General features: G+C 43.5%; 3 protein-coding genes across 4 annotated transcripts in view; 1 reads left to right on the top strand and 2 right to left on the bottom strand.

The window, feature by feature from the left end:
- Positions 1-13: 13 nt before the first annotated feature.
- Positions 14-5423, bottom strand: amdhd1 (amidohydrolase domain containing 1). Of its 2 annotated transcripts, none has more exons than XM_030720204.1 (9): positions 5240-5423; positions 4139-4245; positions 3820-3884; positions 3470-3747; positions 3162-3387; positions 2399-2523; positions 2173-2266; positions 1645-1797; positions 14-631 (listed from the first exon to the last, which is right to left on the bottom strand). In XM_030720204.1, exons 1-9 carry the CDS (start codon positions 5374-5376, stop codon positions 518-520), a joined length of 1299 nt encoding a protein of 432 aa, XP_030576064.1. In that variant the 5' UTR covers positions 5377-5423; the 3' UTR covers positions 14-517. The 2 variants fall into 2 exon arrangements, with proteins under 2 accessions (XP_030576064.1, XP_030576062.1); XM_030720202.1 differs by lacking the exon at positions 14-631 and adding an exon at positions 1224-1447 and having other exon boundaries at positions 1637-1797.
- A 133-nt stretch (positions 5424-5556) lies between these two features.
- snrpf (small nuclear ribonucleoprotein polypeptide F) lies at positions 5557-7949 on the bottom strand. Its single transcript, XM_030720208.1, has 4 exons — positions 7828-7949; positions 7080-7205; positions 5982-6046; positions 5557-5775 (listed from the first exon to the last, which is right to left on the bottom strand). The coding sequence occupies exons 1-4, from the start codon at positions 7828-7830 to the stop codon at positions 5709-5711; spliced, it is 261 nt and encodes an 86-aa protein (XP_030576068.1). The 5' UTR covers positions 7831-7949; the 3' UTR covers positions 5557-5708.
- A 6175-nt stretch (positions 7950-14124) lies between these two features.
- The window catches only part of ntn4 (netrin 4), a 32733-nt gene continuing 25388 nt past the window's right edge, over positions 14125-21469 (top strand). The window contains exons 1-2 of the mRNA XM_030720187.1: positions 14125-14570; positions 16042-16595. Of these exons, the coding sequence (XP_030576047.1) occupies positions 14525-14570; positions 16042-16595 (600 nt within the window). The 5' untranslated portion in view covers positions 14125-14524. The remainder of the gene's footprint in view (positions 14571-16041; positions 16596-21469) is intronic.

The following is a 21469-nucleotide window of genomic DNA, read 5'->3' as shown; positions in this document are numbered from 1 at the left end:
TCAATAAAGACAAAGAGCACTCTACAGAAATGCGGTTTGATGTGATTTTTGTTCCAGGTGATAATCACTGACACACTTGCTTTTGTTTAAGCAATCTACTGATAAAACCAGCATCGGGTCGCTTCAGGCTTAACAAAGGTCAGACCAGAGGGGGCAAAATATTTCTCCCGAATCAGCTTTCCATCTAACATTGATCTAGAGTAGGGGTTGCAAGCGTTTGCCCACTTTATTTTTTTTTTTTTTAAAAACTAGATAGGGGCTGGGTTAACAGTGACTGCCTGGTGCTGGTGGTAACTATCTTTGGCCAACAGTAGCACAAAGGAAGAGGAAAGGTTTGCTAGGAGGCAGTGAGAAGGAAAGGTGTGAGCGTGGAAGTACAGTAAGATCAGGGACTTTAAATGTAGGGACTATGATTGGCAAAGGGAGAGAGCTGGCTGATATGAGAGAGGGAGAGTAGATGTAAGGAGCGAGGTGATGATCAGTGAGCAGCAGTATGGCTTCATGCCCAGAGAGAGCACTACATGTGCAACGTTTGCTTTGAGAGTGCTGATGGAGAAGTACAGAGGTCAGAAGGAGTTGCACTGTGATGATAGGGTGCTGAGAGGAACTGCATGAGGAAGTCAGGAGTGGCAGAGAAGTATGTGAGGGTGGTGCAGGACAGTGTGGGAAGATGGGAAGTGTGAGGCAGGAGTGACAGATGGGTTCAACATGGGGGTGGGGGTTACAACAGGGATCAGTTCTGAGCCCCTTCTTGTTTGCAGTGGTGATGGACAGGCTGACTATGATGCTTGCAGATGATGTGATCTGTAGGGAGAGTAGGCAAGTAGTGGACGAGACCCTGGAGAGATGGAGGAATGATCTGGAGAGAAGAGGAATGGCAGTCAATAGAAGCAAGACGGAATATGTGTGTGTGAATGAGAGGGAGACAGGTGGAAAGGTGAACAAGCAAGGAGTAGAGGTAGTGAAGGTAGATGAGTTTAAATACCTGGGGTCAACCATTCAAAGCAACAGACAGTGGATAAGAGAGTGCAGGCGGGGTGGGGTGGGTGGATTCACAGTCGTAGTGAAGGAGGGACAGAGGAGGATAGTAGGGTGACTGGGTCATATTTGGGAGTCCAGACTGGATATTCCAATACAAACACAACTGTGGATGTAATGTAGACACCCCAGTTTAAATATAAATCTGCACAGTGCTTATTGGGTTGACAAGTTTGACCACTGTGACAAAGACTAAAACTTTTATTTTATTTTAGCTAGTTCTGTAAGCGCACAATATCCTTTGTCTTTTCACATTTAGAATGTACATTCGTTTTAGTTCACTGCATTAACACTATTTCACGATTACAAGTCCAGGATTTTGTCGTTGTCGTAGACGACGTTCCCTTTGATGACAACGTAACGGATGATCTCCTGATGTCCTCCCAGCTGGTAAATCAGGTGCTCCCACCTGCAGTCAGACACAGAGGACAGGATCTGGTTTACCCATCAGCATTTCAGCTGAAAACTACACAGCTGTCACACAAAAAGGCTATTTAATAGAAAAAAAATAGAAATGTACAGTTGTTAATTGTTAACTGTGTTAAATTTAAAAACATAAAACTGGTCTTCACATCTTTATCTATCGTCGATGGATTACCGTGTGGCGTTGAGGAGCAGCAGGTCTCCGTGCTTGTTGACCTCCAGGGATCCATGTGTGTGGGAGCGCCCGAGGGCGTAGGCTGCGTTGATGGTGGCCGCGGCCAAAGCCTCCGGCATAGACATCCTCATGTTAACGCAAGCCAGGTGCATCACTATCGGCTGAGGAAAAACATGTGAAGGATGTAAGCATGTCGCAACCTCCGGGGCCGAAAAATGAAGCAAGTGCGGAAAACTGCAGTTCATTTAATGGCCACTTGAGGCTGGCTCAAGAAGCGAGTCGACCCCCCCGCAGACTCGCATTAAAATGTTCAACTTTACAGGACTGAAAAGCATGTTTGCAGCAGGCTTCTGAAAATGCCTTGGGCCTCTTTGTAAGATAACTCATCATTGTGGCTTCAAAAAAAACCAACAAAATGGGAGCCAAAACGTAACGTTTGAGCTTCGTGGGTGTTGTCGCAACAGTTACATCCATCTTTTATATACAGCGTGTGGTTGTAACAGAGGGGAAGGAGGAGACAAACCTCCCTCACTCACCATGGAGCAGCAGTAGGCATTGGGGTTGAAGTCGCTCCCGAGGGCTACGATTACTCCGGCATCCAGCATGTCTCTGGCCCGAGGCTGGGGCAACCTAAATGTGCGCGCACATATTATTTGAAAGCTCACGGCCGTGTGTGTGTGTGTGTGTGTGTGTGTGTGTGTGTGTGTGTGTGTGTGTGTGTGTATGTTGGCAAGGGGGATATTTCCCTGTGTGTTACAATACCGGAGAATATAAGCTGTAGTTGGCAGGAGGACTGCAGCGGTTTTTGCTTTGGCCATGGCAGCAATGCCTTCATCTGTGACCTCCTCCAGGTGACTGATGGCTAAGGCTCCGAGCTCTGCCCCCAGCTGACACAAACACACACACACACTCTGTTTAACAAGGGTAATATTGTGAGGACTCCAGAGGATTAATAATAAACAAATCAGCAGTGAGGTTTCGGATAAATCTCCAAAAGTTTCTGTGCCACTCACCTGTGTTTGGTCCCAAAACTCTTTTTTAGTGTCTTTTCTGTAATTGTCAGAACATCAGCTGTGTAGGCACTGCGCCTACATATCCTGCAGCGTTTGTGTGTGTGTTTGTTCTCCGTGTAAGACGACCACCATGCCCCACATTCGTTCTTTGGGATTTATTCATGCAGCCATTCATCTGTTTTCTCACTTATCCAACTTTAGGGAGATCCGGAGCATATGCCAAATGTAACGGGGTGTAAGGTTGGATTTAATAGTGATGGTAATGAAGCATGTTTGCTTTCAGGGGACAAACAGATGCATAAAGTTGGAAACTATAGCTGGTATCATGGATATTGTGAGTGTTGTTTGTCTGGTGAGCAGAAACTGGAGGTTATATAGTGGTATAGAGGTGAATATTAACTTTCAGGGTAAATGTGTTGGCTGCTGCTTACAGCGCGCACACAAAAACACAGACAAGTGAGTTTGTTTTCCCTGAATAGAAGAAAAATGCTTCATACAGCTTCAGCAGATACCTGAGCAGAGTTCATGGGATGAAGCTCGTCTCCGTGGAAGTTTATGTTGAGGCCCATTTGTTTGCCAGCCTGCAGGATGGAGCGAGTCGAGCTGAGGTCAAATACTCCCTGCTCACAAAACACATCGATGTTGTCGACTCTGAGAGTCCCAGCAGACAACTTTTCTTTCAGCCTCGGCAGCTGAACCTGCAGGATGTCCTCCGTGGCTTCTGCCACTGTTTTCCCTCTGAAGGAGGAGGAAGAGGAGGAGAGCAGGCACAGTGAAGATTTTTCAGGATATAAAGCAAAGGTAGATGAGTAATACTTACTTGGGCACTGCATGAGCTCCACAGTAGGTTGAAGAGATGTTTATGGGCAGGGAGCGCCGGACCTCCTCGATCACCTCCAGCATTTTAAGCTCGGTCTGCAGCTCCAGGCCGTAACCGCTCTTGCACTCCACCAGGGTGGTGCCTGCTCGCTGCATCCGCACCAACCTGCTGCGGAGGGACGCCAGGAGGTCCGAGGCGGTGGCGGCTCGAGTGTGCTCCACTGTGAAGTGGATGCCTCCACCGGCACGGTGCACATCCATATAGGTGGCACCTGCCAGCTGCAGGTGGAACATTGTGCATCAGTTTAGATGTTAAAGTGAAATTATACTACACCGTGCAGAATAATTTACCTTCATTGCAAATTCATGCACCCGGTCTCCAGCCCAGACAGGATGCGTGTGAGCGTCAACCAACCCTGAAACAAGATTTGCTCTGTATTAATGTAGGGTCTTTACCTTATAATATAAAGCGCCTTGGGGCGACTGCTTGTTGTGATTTTGCGCTATAGAAATAAAGTTGAATTGAATTGAAGATTTTTTTTCAGAGGCTAATAATCACTGAGAGCAGAGGTGGAAGTAAAAGGCTGAAGAGTTTGATGAAAAAGGCCTTAAAAGTATTAAAACTGAAATATTGTTGAAGGCCTTAATTAAGCAAACAGCTCACGCTCACCAGGCAGGACGCACATTCCTGTAGCATCGATCACTTTGTCAAACAAAGCTTCTGCATACTGAGATTTGATGGTTTCTGCAGGTCCCACAGCTTTAATCAGTCCATCACTGGCAGGAGAAATCACAGACATTAAAGCACCACTTCGCACCAGTGACAGCTGAGCCTCACAAAACAGATTCTCACCCATTATTCTCGGACATGTCATGAGTCACTACAGCCTGTGGGGGGCTCTAATGTGCATCATTGATCATTGATCACAGCATAACGAAACCACTTTTCAAATGACCCTAAGCTGGCATGGCTAGGTAATTTTAGACACCTAATGGGACTGAAAACACCAGAGTTTAAAGAGGTGTGGCCCAGTACTTTTGTCCATAGTCTAGTTTTGTAAAACCTCTTCTTTAACTTTGGGCTTTTTGTGACGTTAACAGACCCACAGCTTTGAGAGTTACTGCTGCAGAAGCGTTGAGGCCAAAACCTAATGCCTGTCAAAGGTGTCAGATTAACCTTTTTACATTTAAAAAAAAACATAATAAAAGAACATTTCAGAGCATCTGTCGCAGACAGCAGCAGCTTGGTCACTTGAGGGTTAAACCTGCCTAACTGTAGCGCACAAATGTAGAAGTGACTCTGCATCCACGGCTTAGAGACTTTCAGATTTTGCATGACAATTAATGCCATTTTTAAAAGCACTACAATAAAAATTTACTCTTCAAAAATCTTAATATTCTGTAATGTGCATTTTTATTTTGACAGCATATCCTTAACAGTCTCAGTGCCTGATTTTACTTGTCCTTATTACCCAATCGTCACCTGTGCCTTATTACTGTCATGTGTTCCAGTCTGATCTCAAATGGCCCAGACCAGTAAAATCTTAGAAATGCTTTCAACTTATTATAAATTACTACTCCTGCATTTGTATCCTCACACCAAAAAAACAGGAGTGCATTTTAGTGAAAAAAATCAATGACATCTGTATAATAACCTCACTTTGTGCCCATCCTGGCCCTCTATGAAATTTCAAGCCCTGAAAATATGCGTATAAACTTTATCATTTATTTTTCCATCTAATTTGACTTGCATTGCAGGTTACAAACTTACCTTCCTATCACAATGCTCCCGTTTTCAATCACACACAAATTTTGTATCCCTTCTTTGGTCAGGAACTTCTCTGAGCTTTTGCAGATCAAAACCAGCTGTTTGGCATTTTTCACCAGCAGCCTGTAAGGTCTGGACATTTTGACTCATCCAGAGTTGGACTTTAGGAGAGACTGTGTGGAAGCCAGTTTAGAAAACAGGCAAATATTTACCCAGGAGACAAGGAGCAGAGTTTAAAGTGCACAGAAAAGGGGTGGTCCTTATCATTCAAAAATCACACAAACACTCAAGTCTTTTTTTTTTAAGAAAGTGTACAATAATCACTTTATTGTGTCTGTCTCACAACATAAAATTGGTATCACATATAGTTTAATAAAAAAAAAAAAAAAAGACAAAAAAAGCTGTTTCAGAAATAACCCCAAACGTTCATTTGTTTCACATGGTGAAAACACAAACACACATCAACTCGGCATCACTCTCTCATCTCTCCGTCCTCTTCCTCCTCTTCTACACCTCTGATGTACAAAACATTATTGCACCTGTGGAGGTCAAACACAAAGTAAAACACAAGTAACAAGAAAGCCTTTTCTCACACCATTGACTTAATTATTAACACAAGTTATTCGAACTTGAAGCCTGAAAACTTCACACTCCTGCTTTTCTGCAGCTTTAGCATCTGATTTTTACTGAGCAGCGCTAAAAAGAAAGTTTAGTCATAAAGAAGCTTCTAGTGTCGTTTACGTACCTGATGAGCACCTCACCGAGATGTCCCGCCAACGCTCCATCCACATACTCTTCTGTGTTTGCCAGCTGTCGGGAAATCATATATAACAAAGTTTAAAGGTCAGGCGAGATAACCGGTGTTCTCTTACAAACATTACAATAAACCTGTTTTATATTTAAGAGCTTAATAACAGATTGTATTCTGAGTTTAATCCATTTGCCAAAAAAGAAAAACACCAAATAAAAAGATGCAGATGAATTTTACTCATAACATTAGTTATTTTTACATTTTCTTTAGATATCTTTTGAATTTCATTTCTATTAATTAATTTACTTCAAATGTTAGCCTTTAAAGCCAATGTTATACATATATTATGGTATGTGCCATTTTCACTGTAAATACTAGATCCTTATTCATCTATATAGAATTTTGTTTTTATTATGTCGGCACCTGGAGGACGGCTCCAACAAAATTTCATTGTACTCTGCAATGACAAAGATATCTTATTTGTGCCACAAAGTTTGGGATAATAAGTCCAAATGTCCCTTACTTTCACTCAACAGCTGCACTCTAAGCTTGAAAAGTGGTTAAAAATATGGATGGATGGAAGCCCAAATGGGAGTGTCAAAGCTGCACTTTACAGCTATGCTGTGGAAATCTTAACACTAACAAACTTTGCTAAAATACACCGAGAGCAAAGGAGGCACAGCAAGATAAGGACTGACTTTAAATTCTGCCAATTAATAAAGATTATTCATTGTTATGGTTGTGTGGATGTATTTAATTTTGATTTCTTTTTCATGATGGCATTAAAATATTCTATACTCTACACACCACTAACAGAAACTCCATGACTGTAAATCTATGGACAAATTGTACAGTGAAATTGCCAGAGTTGCTGCACTCAAGCCAGCCCCCAAAAGTTGAAATTTTAACTTTTATTTCTGTACCATTATTTATTTTACGGTTTGTTATACTGTTAATGAGGCTAAAACATGTTGATTAATGTTAAAATCTACCTGACAATAGCTTTTATTTTGAAGTTGGCTCTCAGATTCTCTTACAGTAATACCTAATATATAGGGTGGGAGGGTTGTAGGGTCGCTGAATGAATCTCACCTGCATGTTCATGTACCCGTCCACAGACACCAGGTAACCCTTGTACTCCATACCCCACTTCAGCTTCACCATCACTGGTTTGCCTGTCAGGCCGTTCAGAAAAGGCTTCGGGTTCAGAGGTAAACTCTGGAAAAGCAGACCAAGAAACGAGAAATTCAGACATCAAGCTGATGAACAGGCTCGTATCACTTGTACCTGTCAAAATAAAACTGCATGTAGTGGCATGTTCTGACAGGTATCAGAGCTCCTGGTCTAACCTGCATGATCCCAGCCTACAGCACCACACTTTATGATACAGTATACGCGCATTTTCCGCATTTCTTCTCAGAGTTTGTGCAGTTTTACAAAGACGAACAACAACGATTAAAAAAAAATAGATATTTAAGCTTATGTCGATCGAATTATTTAGTTTAGCGGCCAAATACTCGTGTGGCAGCTAAATTAGACAATTTCAAAATGAAGTTTGGTGCGAGTCTCTCGCTCTCCACGCATTCATGCCGAACAAAAAGCGCCGCACGCGTGGCTTATAAACAGCAAGAAGCATTCAAACCAGCTGCTAATATCTCCGTAGATAAACCTTAAACACGAGGCTGTGTTCATTCAATTATTCACTCGCTCAAAGTTGTGAATGAGAAGCTAGCCTAGCCGCTGCTAACCAGCTAGTCGCTGTCCCCCGCGCGCTTCTGACAAAAACATCCCACAAAATATCCGGCGAAGCTAAAATGTAATGTTTCCAAGTCTTACTCACCATTGTAAGCCAAATTAAATAAGTAATGTGGGTTATAAAGTACACGTTTGGTCTCCTTTCGTCACAATAACGTTTCGCAGCAGAACACGCTTTACCGCCGACCGGAAGTCCTGCACTTTGCTTTCTGAGGTGTTTTTACACACCGCCACCCAGCGGTCAGAGGATGACGCTGCACCGAGTGGCGCTATTTATTTTTCCTGCTTATTATAAACAGAAAAATCTAAGACCGTGAGAGATTTGAAGAAAGCGGGGGTCAGCCATTCAAAGCAACGCATTGTGCACAAGAGAGATGGAGGCAGGTAGGGTTGGAGCGGGTGGAGAGACTGTCAGGGGTGATTTGTGACAGAAGCATAGCAGCAAGAGTGAAAGGGAAAGTTTACAAGATGGTAGTGAGACCTGTTATGATGTATGGCTTGGAGATGGTGTCATACATACATATGTATTAATGTGTGTACGTACATTGGGGGGCAGCGGGAGCGGTTTGGAGACAAATTTAGAGAGGCAAGGCTGAGAAAACATCTCAGTAAACTTGACCTGAATAGAGTTGTGTGATTGTGTGTGAGAGTGTTTGCTTATTTTTATTCACCTTTCATATTTTCTTTTCTCTGTGCAGATGGGAAATTGAGATATTTGTTTTCTTTTTTATCTGTTGATTTGTTAAAAATATTTTTAACCTTTGTCATTACAAAATTCTATAAAAAACTAAAAAAAAAACCTAAAAAATATAAAAAAACTTGTTGTCTTCTCATCTTTCTTTCTTTTTTTAGATGCAAGTATCCTCCAACCATTTTTAGTCTTTAATATGATCCACTGCAGGCAGGTGGTGCAAAAAAAAAACATGTTAAATCAGAAATATATGCAGTTGTGGTCAGAAGCACACTCAGCATGAATGTCATGGTAATTTGGGGCTTTTAATGATTTCTTTGAACTGTTCTTTTTCCACAGTGGTATGATTGTACAGCATACATCTTTATTTACTTTAAAAATACAAGAACCAGTTGCACAGGTTTGAATTTGTTTTGTATTTTCTCTAATCCACACAGTATACATACAGGCTCAAACATATACAGTACCAGTCAAAATTTTGGACACACTCACCCATTCATATGACTGGGTCGCGTGAAATTGGCTAGGATGTTCAGGAACCACCAAGACTGAGGCCTGCTGTGAACTGGAAACTGCTGGAACATCAGTGTCAGTGTCCACAGTGAAGCGTGTTTGACATTGCCATGGACTGAGAGGGTGTCGACCAAGAAAGAAACCCCAGTAACAAAATCAACATCTTCAAGCTCACCTGAAATTTGCAGCTGCCCACATGAACGAGCCAAATGCCCACTGAAGAAAGGTTTGATGGTCAGACGAGACAAAGATTGAGCAATTTGGCCACAATGACAAGAAGTTTTAAACCTCTGAAACCTAAAAACACTGCACCAACTGTCAAGCATGGTGATCGTAGCATCATGATCTGGGGCTGTTTTGCTGCCAGTGGTACTGGTACACTGCACAAAGTTGATGGAATAATGAAGGAGCAGGACTACCTCCAAATTCTTCAACTTCACCTCAAATCAACAGCTAGACAGTTGAAACTTGGGCACAGCTGGGTGTTCCAACAGGACAATGATCCCAAACACATCAAAACTGGTTTTGTAATGGATAAAGCAGGCCAACATTAAGCTTCTGTAATGGCCTTCCCAAAGCTCCGACCTCCACCCTGCTGAAAATTTGTGGACTGTGCCAGGAAACCAATCGATTTAAATGAATTCTGGCAAGAAGAGTGGACAAATATCCATCCAGAATTAGAAGAAGCTTACTGATGACTAACAAAAGCGTCTGATCGAGGTGCAACTTGCTAAGGGACATGTGTGTATATATTTGAGCCTGTAAGTATATTTTGTGCTTGTGTGGAACAGAGAAAGTCACAAATCAATTCAGACGTGTGCACCCAATTCTTGTTTTTAGATTCATTAAAGATGTACAACCATTATCCACCCTGGAAAACAAACAGTTCAAAGAAATCATAAATTTACTATGACATTGATGCCTATGATGAGTGTCTGTGAACTTCTGACCACAGCTGTAGATCAGCTGATTGACACCTTTTGCTTCATGATAATATACTTAAAAAGCTATGCTAGTAAATGTTGTGCTCTTTTTACTGTTCAAAGCGAATGACAGCATCACTGTTGGTGCCTCCACCTGCCCTCAGTTGAACTGTCCTCTGACTGTAACACCTGCTCCACTTATGTCACTTTGACATGCTCGTCACTCACAAACTGCTCACTAGGTGAACCCTGTGACCTGTTTAAGGGCTAAAAGGTAAATGACAGTAATAACTGAGTCGGCCGGCTCTAAGTCTGAGCAGTAATTTCACTCCGGGCACAAACTGTCTGACGCGTTCACATTTTTTTCCGCGCTGAAGCGTTGAACAGTTTCTAAAGTATCTGGCAAGTTCAAACCTGATGCGATGAATAAAACTAACACCTGACTTCCTGCTGTTAAAGGCTGCGTTCTGTCCAGAAATTCCTCTGAAATTGCAGCAGAGCTTTATTTGCATATTTGAAATACTCGTGTCCTTACATCATTTAGCTCATAAGCTGCCCTCTGTGTAATTAACTGTCCCGTCAGTCAGTTTCTGTGTCTGTTGCAGCATGAAGGAGATGTGTCTGAGTTGTATCTGAACCTCTGTGTAGCAACAGCTAATGGAAAGTCCACTGAACCCCCAAAAATTACTACAAAAAAATCAATTTCCAGCCAGTCAGATCTTTACTGCACACCAGTCCATGCACATGCACATCTCACCCTGAGCTGTCCCCCTGATGTACGTACATACATATGTATGTATGTCTATGTTTCTGTCAGTGCCACCATCTCCAAACCATCCATCAAAGCAGGTCTCACTAACATCTTGTAAACCTTCCCTTTCGCTCTTGCTGCTATTCTCCTGTCACAAATCACCCCTGACACTCGTCTCCACCTGCTCCACCCTGCCTGCACTTTCTTCTTCACCTGTCTGTTGCTTTGGATGGCTGACTCCAGGTTTTTAAACTCCTCTACCTTCACTGCCTTCTTGCAGCTTCACTGCGAAGAGATTGAAAGTGCCCTCACAGCAGCAAAAGCAATCAGAGGTTCAAAACTGCCACCAAAACATGAAAAAATGAGGAAATATATTAAGGGATTCAAAACAGATACTCAAAGTTTTAGAAGTGTGAGACTACAAGCTAGCAAGCAGGATTAAAAATATGGTTATATACAAAACAAATATATAATAAACAACTTAAAGTGATTTAAAAGCTGAAAAAAAATGACCACAAAGTGCTGCATGAAGTGTTGCTGCAGCCTTTTACTTATTATGGTCTTGATTTGGTTAAAGATGGCTTTGCTGAATGTTGAATCTTTCCAGTCTGATTCCAAGCAGCAGTTTGAAGTCCACAGAAGAAATGTGAGAGACGGCGAAACTCAGACAAACATGAACACTGAGTAGGGCAGCAAAGGGCTCACTGACCACACACCAAAAAGCTACGGCTTGTGCCTAAATACCAGTTCAGACCAGAGTGGTGGCCTCAAAACCAGAATCAGAGGGTCATTAAGTAGCACAGAAACCACTTGTGGGTATCAGTTGATGGAAAGTCAATTGAAGTCCCTCATAGATCTGAAAAAAAAAGGCAGAAAGACACAAAACAGCAACAAGGAGCTCTGAAAATAGCTGAGTGGCTCGGATGCATTAGCAGGTAGACCCTCTACTACACTTACCTAAAAAAGATTTTTTTAAATGCCATGTGAATGGTACCTTAAAAAAGAGCTCCAAGATATGCAACACGACTACAGAGATTACAAATTCAACTCAAAGAAATCCAAAACCACAACAAAAAGAGTGAAAAATGAGCACAAACAGACAAAAACAAACAAAAAGAAATTCGAAACTGACCCAAAACGGCCGCAGAGATGATAAAATTACTATAAACAGACAAAAACGACCACAAAATGATAAGAGATAAAACAAACTGCCAAAAATAATGAAAAGCGACCACAAAGAGTGTAGAAAAAAGAAATACAGTGCACATTTGTTCAATCGACTTTCTTGCCAAAAAGCTGGGAGGATGAAAACCTCTCTCGTTTCTTTATGGCCTAAAATCCTAGAAACAGGCTTAAATCCCTGAGAAAGAGAAGTTTTCTCCTCCACAAAGAGCCGGGTGGGCGGTGGCTGAACCAGGACAGGCAGAACAAAGTGAACAGGTGAGATAGTTTAACTTGGCTCAGTGCTTATTGGACACGGGTCAGGTGCTCAGAAAGCAGGTCACGGTCCGATTACACAGCAGACAGAGAAGCCAGAGCCACGCTGGGTTCAGTGGAGCTTGAGCCAAATGGGCGGGAGAGGAAATAACAGTTTCCAACATCAGCTTCTTACTTGGTTTTCTCCTAACTCTGCTGAACACAGGAGGGCGCTCTGCAGCCTGCACACTGTTCCTTCATATGACTCATGCAGACTGGAAGCTGGAGGTTCTGCCTCTGAGGTATTAAAGCTGGTTTAAAGCTGATATTTTTCTTTTTTTTTCTCATGTATGAATGCCCTCATCCTGCCTCCTTCTTCTTTTATGGGCTATTATTAAGCAGCCATTATGTGGAAAGCAGGACTTGCATTTTATTAGATATTTCATTGGTTTTCTATGGACACCAATAATATCATCATCAACAAAGGCTCAAGCTCAGCAAAGCAACCAATGGCTGTAATTTAGAGTGTGTCAGCAGCTTCTGCATCCAAAGGCAATTAGTCAGAAATTTGGATATGAGAGCTCGTTTATTTGGCTTTTTATCAGGCTCTATCTGGCCTTCTCAGGGGGTCCAAACCCTGTCAGGACTAGTGGTGTGCAGTTGTTGCCCATATACAGATACGTGAAAGAGCAAGTTTTAACAGTACTCTGTGCACTCTTGTGAAAAACTAAACGCATCCCACGATTCAGTCGCTTGTAGGACCGCCTTTAGCAGCCATAACTTGAAGTGATCAATTTATTTTTGTCTCTCATGTTGCTCTGGAGGAATTTTGGTTGACACTCTTCTTTACAGTTTTGCTTCAATTCATTGAGGTTTGTGTGCCTTTGTTTTATGCACAGCTCACTTATAAGGTCCCACCACAGGATGAGGTCTGGACTTTGACCGGATCCTTGCAGCACCTTTTTCAGCCATTCTGGTGTAGATTACTGCTGTGTTGTCTTGCTGCATGACCCAATTTCAGCCGAGCTTTAGCTGTCGGACTCCCATTTGACTCGAGAATACGTGGTATACAGAGATCATATTCGACTGCAGGGTGTCTAGGGCCTGTGGCTTCAAAACAAGCCGAAATCATCACCCCTCCACCACCGTGCTGACAGCTGGTATGAGGAGTTTGTGCGGATGTGCTGTGTTTGGGTTTCCAAAGGACATTGTTCCAGAAGTCTTGTGGTTTCAAGACTTAGATGCAACTTTGCAAACCTAAACCATGCTGGCATGTTCTTTTTAGAGAGAAGAGGTGTTTTCCTGCATTCCTTCCAAACAAACCATACTTCTTCAGTCTTTTTCTAATTGCACTGTCATGAACTTTAACATTTAACATGCTAACTGAGGCCTGTAGAGTCTGAGCTGTAGCCTTTGGGGGTTTTTTGCAGTTTCTCTGAGCACTGCACAGTCATGGGATGAATTTGCTGGGACATCCACCCCTGAGAAGACTGGTAGCTGTCTTGAATGTCTACCACATGTCAATAATCTTTCTCTCTGCAGAATGATGAACTTCACATTCTTTGGCTGCTACTTACCCACCTAATTCCACCACTTATAGAGCAGTAAGGTACAGAACTGCATGGAGCCCTGTGGAAAACTTTCATTTTCACATGCTGTAAATACAATTTCAGTGGTTAAGACTTGCAAAATTGAGCTCACATGTCCACATAAAGCACCCAATCAGCACACAAAAACGTCAAAATCTTGGACTCTGCCAGGTTGGTTCTGGCTTCTGGCCCACATGTTTGATCCCCTGGTTTAGAACTCATAGCTCACAGAGAATTCTTGTACATACCACTGACCTCATTATTTGAAACTCATTTGTTTAATATGATCATCCATACTTATATAACAGGAAATAAGAGAATGCTCCTTTAAAGAAAGTTTGGACTCCCTGAACTCCTCATAAAGGCCCCCTGGTGGTCCCGGGAACCTCGTGTTGGGACCCCGCTGGTGTGCGGTTGAGGCTGGGAGCACAAACTGGAATGTTCCTTTAAGTCGCAGAAAAATGCGGAGGGAGAGGCGGAGCTGGCGCACAGCGCTGTCACTACACCACCTCCGCGTCTCCGTGCGCTGCTTAGAAGCAGATCTGCGGGCAGCGGGCGCGCACTGCAGGGAGATGAACCACGCTGCAGGTCCCGGAGCAGCAGACGAGCTGGGCAGACCCGTTCACTTTTCCTCCTCGGCTCTTCTCCTCTCTCTGCGGGACATCTCGCACCGTCCGGGATCATGCTGTTCCTTCATACGGCTGAGTTATCATCGCCTTATTGGATCGCAGCTGAGTGAAAGAGAAAGTCCACACTGGATCTGAACCCTGCGCACTTGTCTTGTTTTTTTAAACTTTGCCACTGTGTATGAGCTCCTTGATTTCAGAATAACTCCAGCGGATTTTTTGGCACACTTTTCTCCCTCACATATTTTGGATTATTCCCGCACTGAAGGAGATATGTTGCTTTTATTCGTGGTCAGCCTGGCCGTGTTGTCAGATGCAGGTCAGTGTGATTTTTTTTTTTTTTCCTTTCTAGCTTGAAACATCCTTTTTATGAGAGGTGTTCCCACTGGTGCAGCAAAATCCCAGGGACAAGTGCAGCAGTGCAGAACTCCCTTGAATTTTGGGCCAATTTAACATCTCGCTGCTCAGCTTTAAGCTTGGATTTCTGTCTTATTAATAACGCATATACCTTGAAAGATAATAATCAGCTTTTATATGAACCTCCTGGAGAACAATAGAGGATGTGTTCCATCCTCAGTGTTTCACTTTCAAAAGCAAATATTGTGATTTATAGTTTAATAAGTGAGTAATTTCCTATAAAGGAATCTTCATGTTCCTATAAAACCTGTCATATTTTTTTGCTCTATACATCCTTTGAAAGAGAACAAAGGAAGAGTTTAAATAAATTATCCCCCCATCTCCCCATCTACACTGTTACATAATTCATCAGGATCTACTGTCTAACAAAAAATCCGCCTAGATAAAGTGCAAATATGCACTAATTCATCCTCTAAAGGGTGATGCGAGCCTATCTGCGAGGTCTTACGCATGACAAAAGCAGAGGGCTCCAGGTTTTAAAATAATAAATCCGCTGTGGAGGATGACACTGTGGCCCTGAGGGCTGGAGGGGGTGGGTTGTAAAGCGTCTGGAAGGCGTCTGAATGCTGCTCATCGTCCCCGAGCTGCCAAACTTTATCTGTGTCAGAGTCCACGCTGGCTGCAGTCCGTGGCAGGCAGGTGCACAATGCCTCCATTATCCCTTTTTGCATAACATTTCCGATCGAGGTAAATCACTTGACTTGTGTACACACACACACACACACACACACACACACACACACACACACTGAGACAGCCTTTATCTCAGCTCACCCACTCACTCTTAGATATAATGTAACTTTGAATCAGGTGTTCTCTGGTTAATTTGGATTTGGTGCACAGTACGAGACAGTAAAAACAAAACCTTTGGTGGTTTCACACTTTTTCATTTGGTTTCTGTTTGTATGACAGACCAAGCAGAGAGAAAATGACCTAATACGAAAACCGTGAAGGGGTTGAAAATGCCTCCAAAAGAGTCAGAATGAGATGGAAAAAATTACCACAAATGGACAAAAATTGCCACAAAGGTAGATTTTGTATGTTTGACAAATTTGACAAATTTATTTTTTTTACACTAATATGGTACAACATTGTCAATATAGAGGGGTTGATTTTATTTGTCTTTTTTAAATAAAAGATATGGTCATTTTTCTGAGTAAGCTGGACTCAGGAGAGACATTCTGGCTTTTAATGAAGTATAAGTATTAATATTTTACTCAAATAACCCCCCACCTAAATGGCCAGATGTTGGTACAGGGGAGTATTTTAGGGTGGACTACCCCTTTAAGTTGAGGAGCAGTGAATGCCATGTGCACATGAGAAAGCTGTTAGCCCATGTTTTCAAAGTAAACGTTCATCTCTCCATCCTGCAGGTGTGTCTGTGGTGGTGTTTAATGCAGGTGTGGCCCCTCGCTGTGAGAACCGCGCCTGCAACCCCCGCATGGGGAACCTCGCCCTGGGTCGCCGGGTGCTGACGCAGACAGTCTGTGGCAACAACGGCACCGAGCTCCACTGCTCCTACTCCGACCCCGACGCCAACTTGGCTTGCAGCGCCGCCAAGTGCGCCAAATGCAACGCCGGCCTGCCCCACCTGTCACACCTGGCCGGGGCAATGTCCGACTCCTCCTTCCGCCACCCGAACACCTGGTGGCAGTCAGCCGAAGGGGTGGAGTCAGAGATGGTGCAGCTGGACCTGGAGACAGAGTTCTACTTCACGCATCTCATTGTGGTGTTTCGCTCACCGAGGCCTGCTGCCATGACTCTGGAGCGCTCACAGGACTTCGGGCAAACCTGGAGGATGCTGCAGTACTTCGCCACCAACTGCAGCGCTGCGTTCAGGTTGGAGGAGGGAAAGGCAGGCGTCGGTGAGGATGGAGCCACCTGCACATCCAAGTACTCCGGTGCCTACCCCTGTAACCGCGGAGAGGTGAGGTGATGCTCTGTGCCTTTAGGGTCTTTTTTATGACTTGGAGTTTTTATTTTTGGACCTAAGCACCTAAGCAGTGATACAGCACATGAATTCTGATATATTCTATTTTAAACCAGCTCAAGCTCCGTAGTCCCACAAAACATGGAAAAGAGGGGTTAACCTGCTCATAATCTCTGAATGTGAGCATGCAGGATCTGTAGGGAACAGGTGAGATATTCAATACCAAAAGCAGAGACCAGTCATACTTGAGGAGACTTTGATTGCATGCCGGTAAACTGCATGTGTTTAGAGACAAATAGGAATCTCAAAACCTTCAGCTATTGTCTGACTGCAGCTAATTTTTTATTTTTATTTTTAAACTGAAATTCTAAACAAATGCATGAAATGGGACATTTTGGCCTGGAAGGCCCAAAATATTGGCCATTGTCCCCACAGGCTGTCATCAGCCCATACTCCAGATCCAGGATCCCAGGTTGATCTGCCGAGCTGGTTGCATATAAAGTTAATGCAAAGAAGAGAAGCCAACCATATCTCTTACATGGTATTTGAAGACAGGGTTTTTTTTTTTAATCTTCTCTTAACACTGAAGCTTTTATAGAAAAAAAAAAATCCCCCTCAGGTGCTGCCAAAACAGCTCTGAAACGTCGGGACATGGACACAGGACCTCTGGGGGTTTCCTGTGGTGTCTGGCACTGAGACGCTGGCAGTGGCTGTTGATTGGGCTCGTTCTGATGCATGCTGCAGATGCTCGATTGGATTGGGATCTGAGGATTTTGGAGGCCTGGGCTCTTTCTTATGTGATATCCTTGTGTGCATCATCCTTAGCAGTGTTTAGGTGGAAAGGACATGTCGTGTATGGAAGGATGCTTTTTGTCATTGGTGGTGGAGTCCACCTGTGCTGCACAGGTTTCAGATTGCAGCAGCTGTTTGTACTCCTGTTTTTAAATTTCAGTCGCTACTAACTCCAGCCTCAGCCCTTCCTGCTCATGTTCTTCCTATGGACCGTCTCATAGTTTGGTCACACTAGAGTAAAAACAAGACAGCACCCTCCTCGTGATCTTATTGCTGTTTTATCACCGCTGCGATGCACCAAAGTCGCTTTGCAGATGACAACTGACTGTGAGTGGTCCCCATCTTCAAAGGCAGTGAGATCACAAGTTTATAGCACATGGTTGCAATAATTTGGTTGTGCCAGGGTCTCCAGGCACTGTTTTAATGTGATTGTAGCATCACTGGCCAGGTTGCTTTTGTGGTGGTCCTTAATGTCATTAAGCTGCTCTCCAAAGACAATCTCATCTTGTGGTTGGATAGATTCCATCTCCACTAACTTGGTCTGCAGCTGATGTTGGTAGTCCTTCTTCTCCAGTGGTGCAAGCTGGACCTACAGCAGGGGGAGAACTGTGACTGAAATCAGCAGGATAATGGAGGTGGAGTTTGTCCTCAAAGTCCTCATCACAAGTTACCTACCAAACACAATATTTGCATCTATCTAAATCAGTGTGAAACTGAGATTTTTGTTTCGTGGCTCCTTTGATGGTCTCTTTTGGGTCTTAAAACCACACAATCCAGCAAATCTTCCAGCTCAGAGTTTGCTTGGTTGCTTGCCCCTGAGAAATAAGCAATTCAAGATGCATTTGCTGCCCCTAGTGGTCAAAACACATCCACCCCAATTTATACACAATGGATAAAAAGGTGACTTAGAGAATGAAAAGGTTTCAGTAGGTCTGAAATCTTAACAATTGTAGCTTTAAGGGCATAAATAATCAATCAGGGAAACCTCATGAAAGCATAGGCAGAAGTAATGTACTGCACAGCAACAGTTTGAAGTTTAATGGCTGTAGATACTGTAGATCGTTTGTGTTTTCCTCTACTGGCCTGCTTTCTTTCTGGAAGCAGTTTTGGTGATCAGATTTCTATCAGGTCTTGAATTCCCACCTTTCCTCTCATTCCAAACACCGCCAGCTTTCTGGGAAAGCAGGTTACTGCAGGTGGAAGGGAGCAGGAATACGCACCTGTAGGGCTGACAGAGTTTCTTGCTCACCGTTCAACTTTTTCTTCCTCCGTGAATGAAGTGCTAATGATGTCGTGCATGACAGGTAAAGTGTGCTACTTAACAGCCGATTCTGAAGTGCGGCCTCTCCATCTCCCCCCGTCCTGTTGGAACAGAGTCAGCTCTTTCTGCAATAAGTCACGCAACATGAAATAGTCACACAGCACAGTTAGCATGCAGAGCAGAGGGAAAGCAGAGCACGGCCAGGTGGGGGAAGCTCCGTGAGTGCATGATTGAGTGTTTAATAGGCGTACTTTGACTGTAGCACGAGAGGGCTTCCTGCACTCCATTGATGTTTAATTGAAGCAGTGTGCGTCGGGAGCTGCTCTGCAGATGTGTGCGGAGGCACATGCCAAACCCGGTGCTGCTCCGGGCTCCCCTGCAGTGCTTTCATATGCTACTCTGAAGTGTTTCTGTATGCTGTTCAGGCCTTTGTGTGCGAATGTGTTTGCATGTTTTTTCTCTCTGCCTCCTTTCGTGTGTAAAAGTGCGAAAATGGCAGCTATTTTTTTCATCTCCTATTCATCTCTGACCTGTTCGGGTGATAGGAGTATGACCTCTTTGACCTTTAACCTCTCCACTGATGACCCTGGGGTTAAAAGAGGTTAATAAGCTCATTGACAGAGCAGCTCCTGCTGCTCAGCTGCTCACTGTCTCCGCCTCTTTGGGCTTTTGCTGTGAATCTGCATCATCGATAATGACAGTCAAGGCCGTGAGATGACAACAAGCTAATGAATGCTGCTTTTATTTTCCAGAGACATGAGGGGATCCTCCTAGAGTCTGAGTTTCCCATCTGCTCAAAACACATCAGCCACTTTGCTCTGGTGCAATCCCTGTCCTCTACTATTACCATAGATGCTCTAAGCTACTATTAACTAAATTATTGAGCCTGAATGTTGCTGCGGTGACTTATTGCTGATCATCTTCTTTCAGCTGCTCCTTTTAGGGGTTGCCACAGCAGATCATCTGCCTCCATCTCACCCTATCTCCAGCATCCTCCTCTGTCACACTGACCTTCTGCATGTCCTCCTTCACTACATCCCTGAATCTTCTCTCTGGTCTTGCACTTTGCAGCCTTTGTCCAATATAGCCACTATCCCTCCTCTGCACATGCCCTAACCATCTTAGCCTTGCAACCTGAGCTGTCCCTCTGATGTACTCATTTCTGATCCAGATCATTCTGGTCACTCCCAGTGAAAATCTTAACACCTTCAACTCTGCCACCCCCAGCTATATCTGCTGTTGTGGGTGTTTATCAAACTGTATGATGTAAGTTCTGTGTATAATTTTGCTGAGGAACCTTTTCCAAGAGGCTAGACCCAAAAGGCTTGCCCATAACGCTGACACTGATGATATATGAATTTCCCAAGACTTCAAGGGTCCTTTTATTTTGTTTTAATGTTCTTTTTTTTTTATTATTGAGCTTGATCTGCAGCATTTATTTGTTGGGTATTTTCAGGAGGTTTCAGCTGCATAGCTTGTGGCTGTCACACAAAGAAGTGAATGTTTAACTGCCAGATTCCATAAATAACAATCAAACCTTTTTTTAAACTTAACCTAATTAACTTACCGTCAGTTACAGCTGAACAGACATGCCACTGTTTGTCATTTATGGAGCAAAATCTGCTTTTTCGATGTCACATCAAACTCTGGGTGCACTTAATGATCTTTTTCAGGATATTATAGAGTAAATTAACAAAATAAATTAGTGTTTCACTGCTGTTTGGGGTTATTTCTGCAGGATAAACCTTTTTGGCTTCACAGAGCGCTGAACCCCCTTCAGAGACAGACAAGTGCTCAAAAATGCCATGGCACTGAAATATAAAGCGAGATAAATAACAGACGCATCAGCAGAGTGATTTAAAGTTTATTGCATGCATGTGTGTGATCGCTGTGTCTGAGGCTGTGTGATGAGATAAGTGAGAGTTGTGGTGAGTTTGGGGGGGGGGGGGTCATAGCTGGGAGCGATTACAGGCAGCAGGTATGCTCAGCCTCTTCTTCTCTTCTTTCACCCTCAAACATGAAAGCATGTCATCTCATGTGCTGAAAGCTGTTCGCTTTCACCTGTAATGTAGGGAAAAGGTGGTGTGTGTGTGTGTGTGTGTGTGTGTGTGTGTGTGTGTGTGTGTGTGTGAGAGGGAGAGAGAGAGAGAGAGAGATTCAGAACTCCTTGTCTTATTTATGAGGTCAGCTGGGCTGGAAGAATGTGAGTGTTTGTTGTCCAGACTGACCTCCTTAGGGAAGAGAGAGAGAGGCAGGCCAGACCCGACACACAATCTCACACACACACACACACACACACACACACACACACACACACACACACACACACACACACACACACTTATAGTCGGCTCTCCCCGTCTGCTGGGAAGGAAGTGCCGTTGCCCTGATGGATGTTGGTACTGTTGGCTAGACACCCCCCCTCCCCCCTCCGTCTTTCTCCTTCCATCAATGCCCATTGTGCCTGTTTACCAGATTACAGTCCACAGTGCTTTGATGGAATTAGGCCTGTTAAAGGCAGGCTTACTTTATTTTGCAGGCTGAAACAGGAAGAAAGGCTTTCAGTGGACCCGCTACCTCCCAGAGCCGGAAATTTGTTACATAGCTTAATGGCAGGTGTAAAATTTTCCCAAGTATAGTATGAGGTTTCACCGCAGCTTTCAGCTTCCATAAAGTGTTTTAACAGTTGAGATACTTCACACTGCAAAGATTCTCAGACCGCATCAAGAAAATTATTATCAGTTTGGCTCTCATTCCTGAGTAAAACAGCAAATTCATGCCATATTTGCAGATTATTTTAAATGTTTATTGTAGACAG

Source organism: Archocentrus centrarchus, chromosome 23, assembly GCF_007364275.1.
Source record: "Archocentrus centrarchus isolate MPI-CPG fArcCen1 chromosome 23, fArcCen1, whole genome shotgun sequence".
Taxonomy (NCBI): domain Eukaryota; kingdom Metazoa; phylum Chordata; class Actinopteri; order Cichliformes; family Cichlidae; genus Archocentrus; species Archocentrus centrarchus.
Note: the sequence above shows the minus strand (reverse complement) of the source record. Positions and strands in the feature narration are given on the sequence as shown.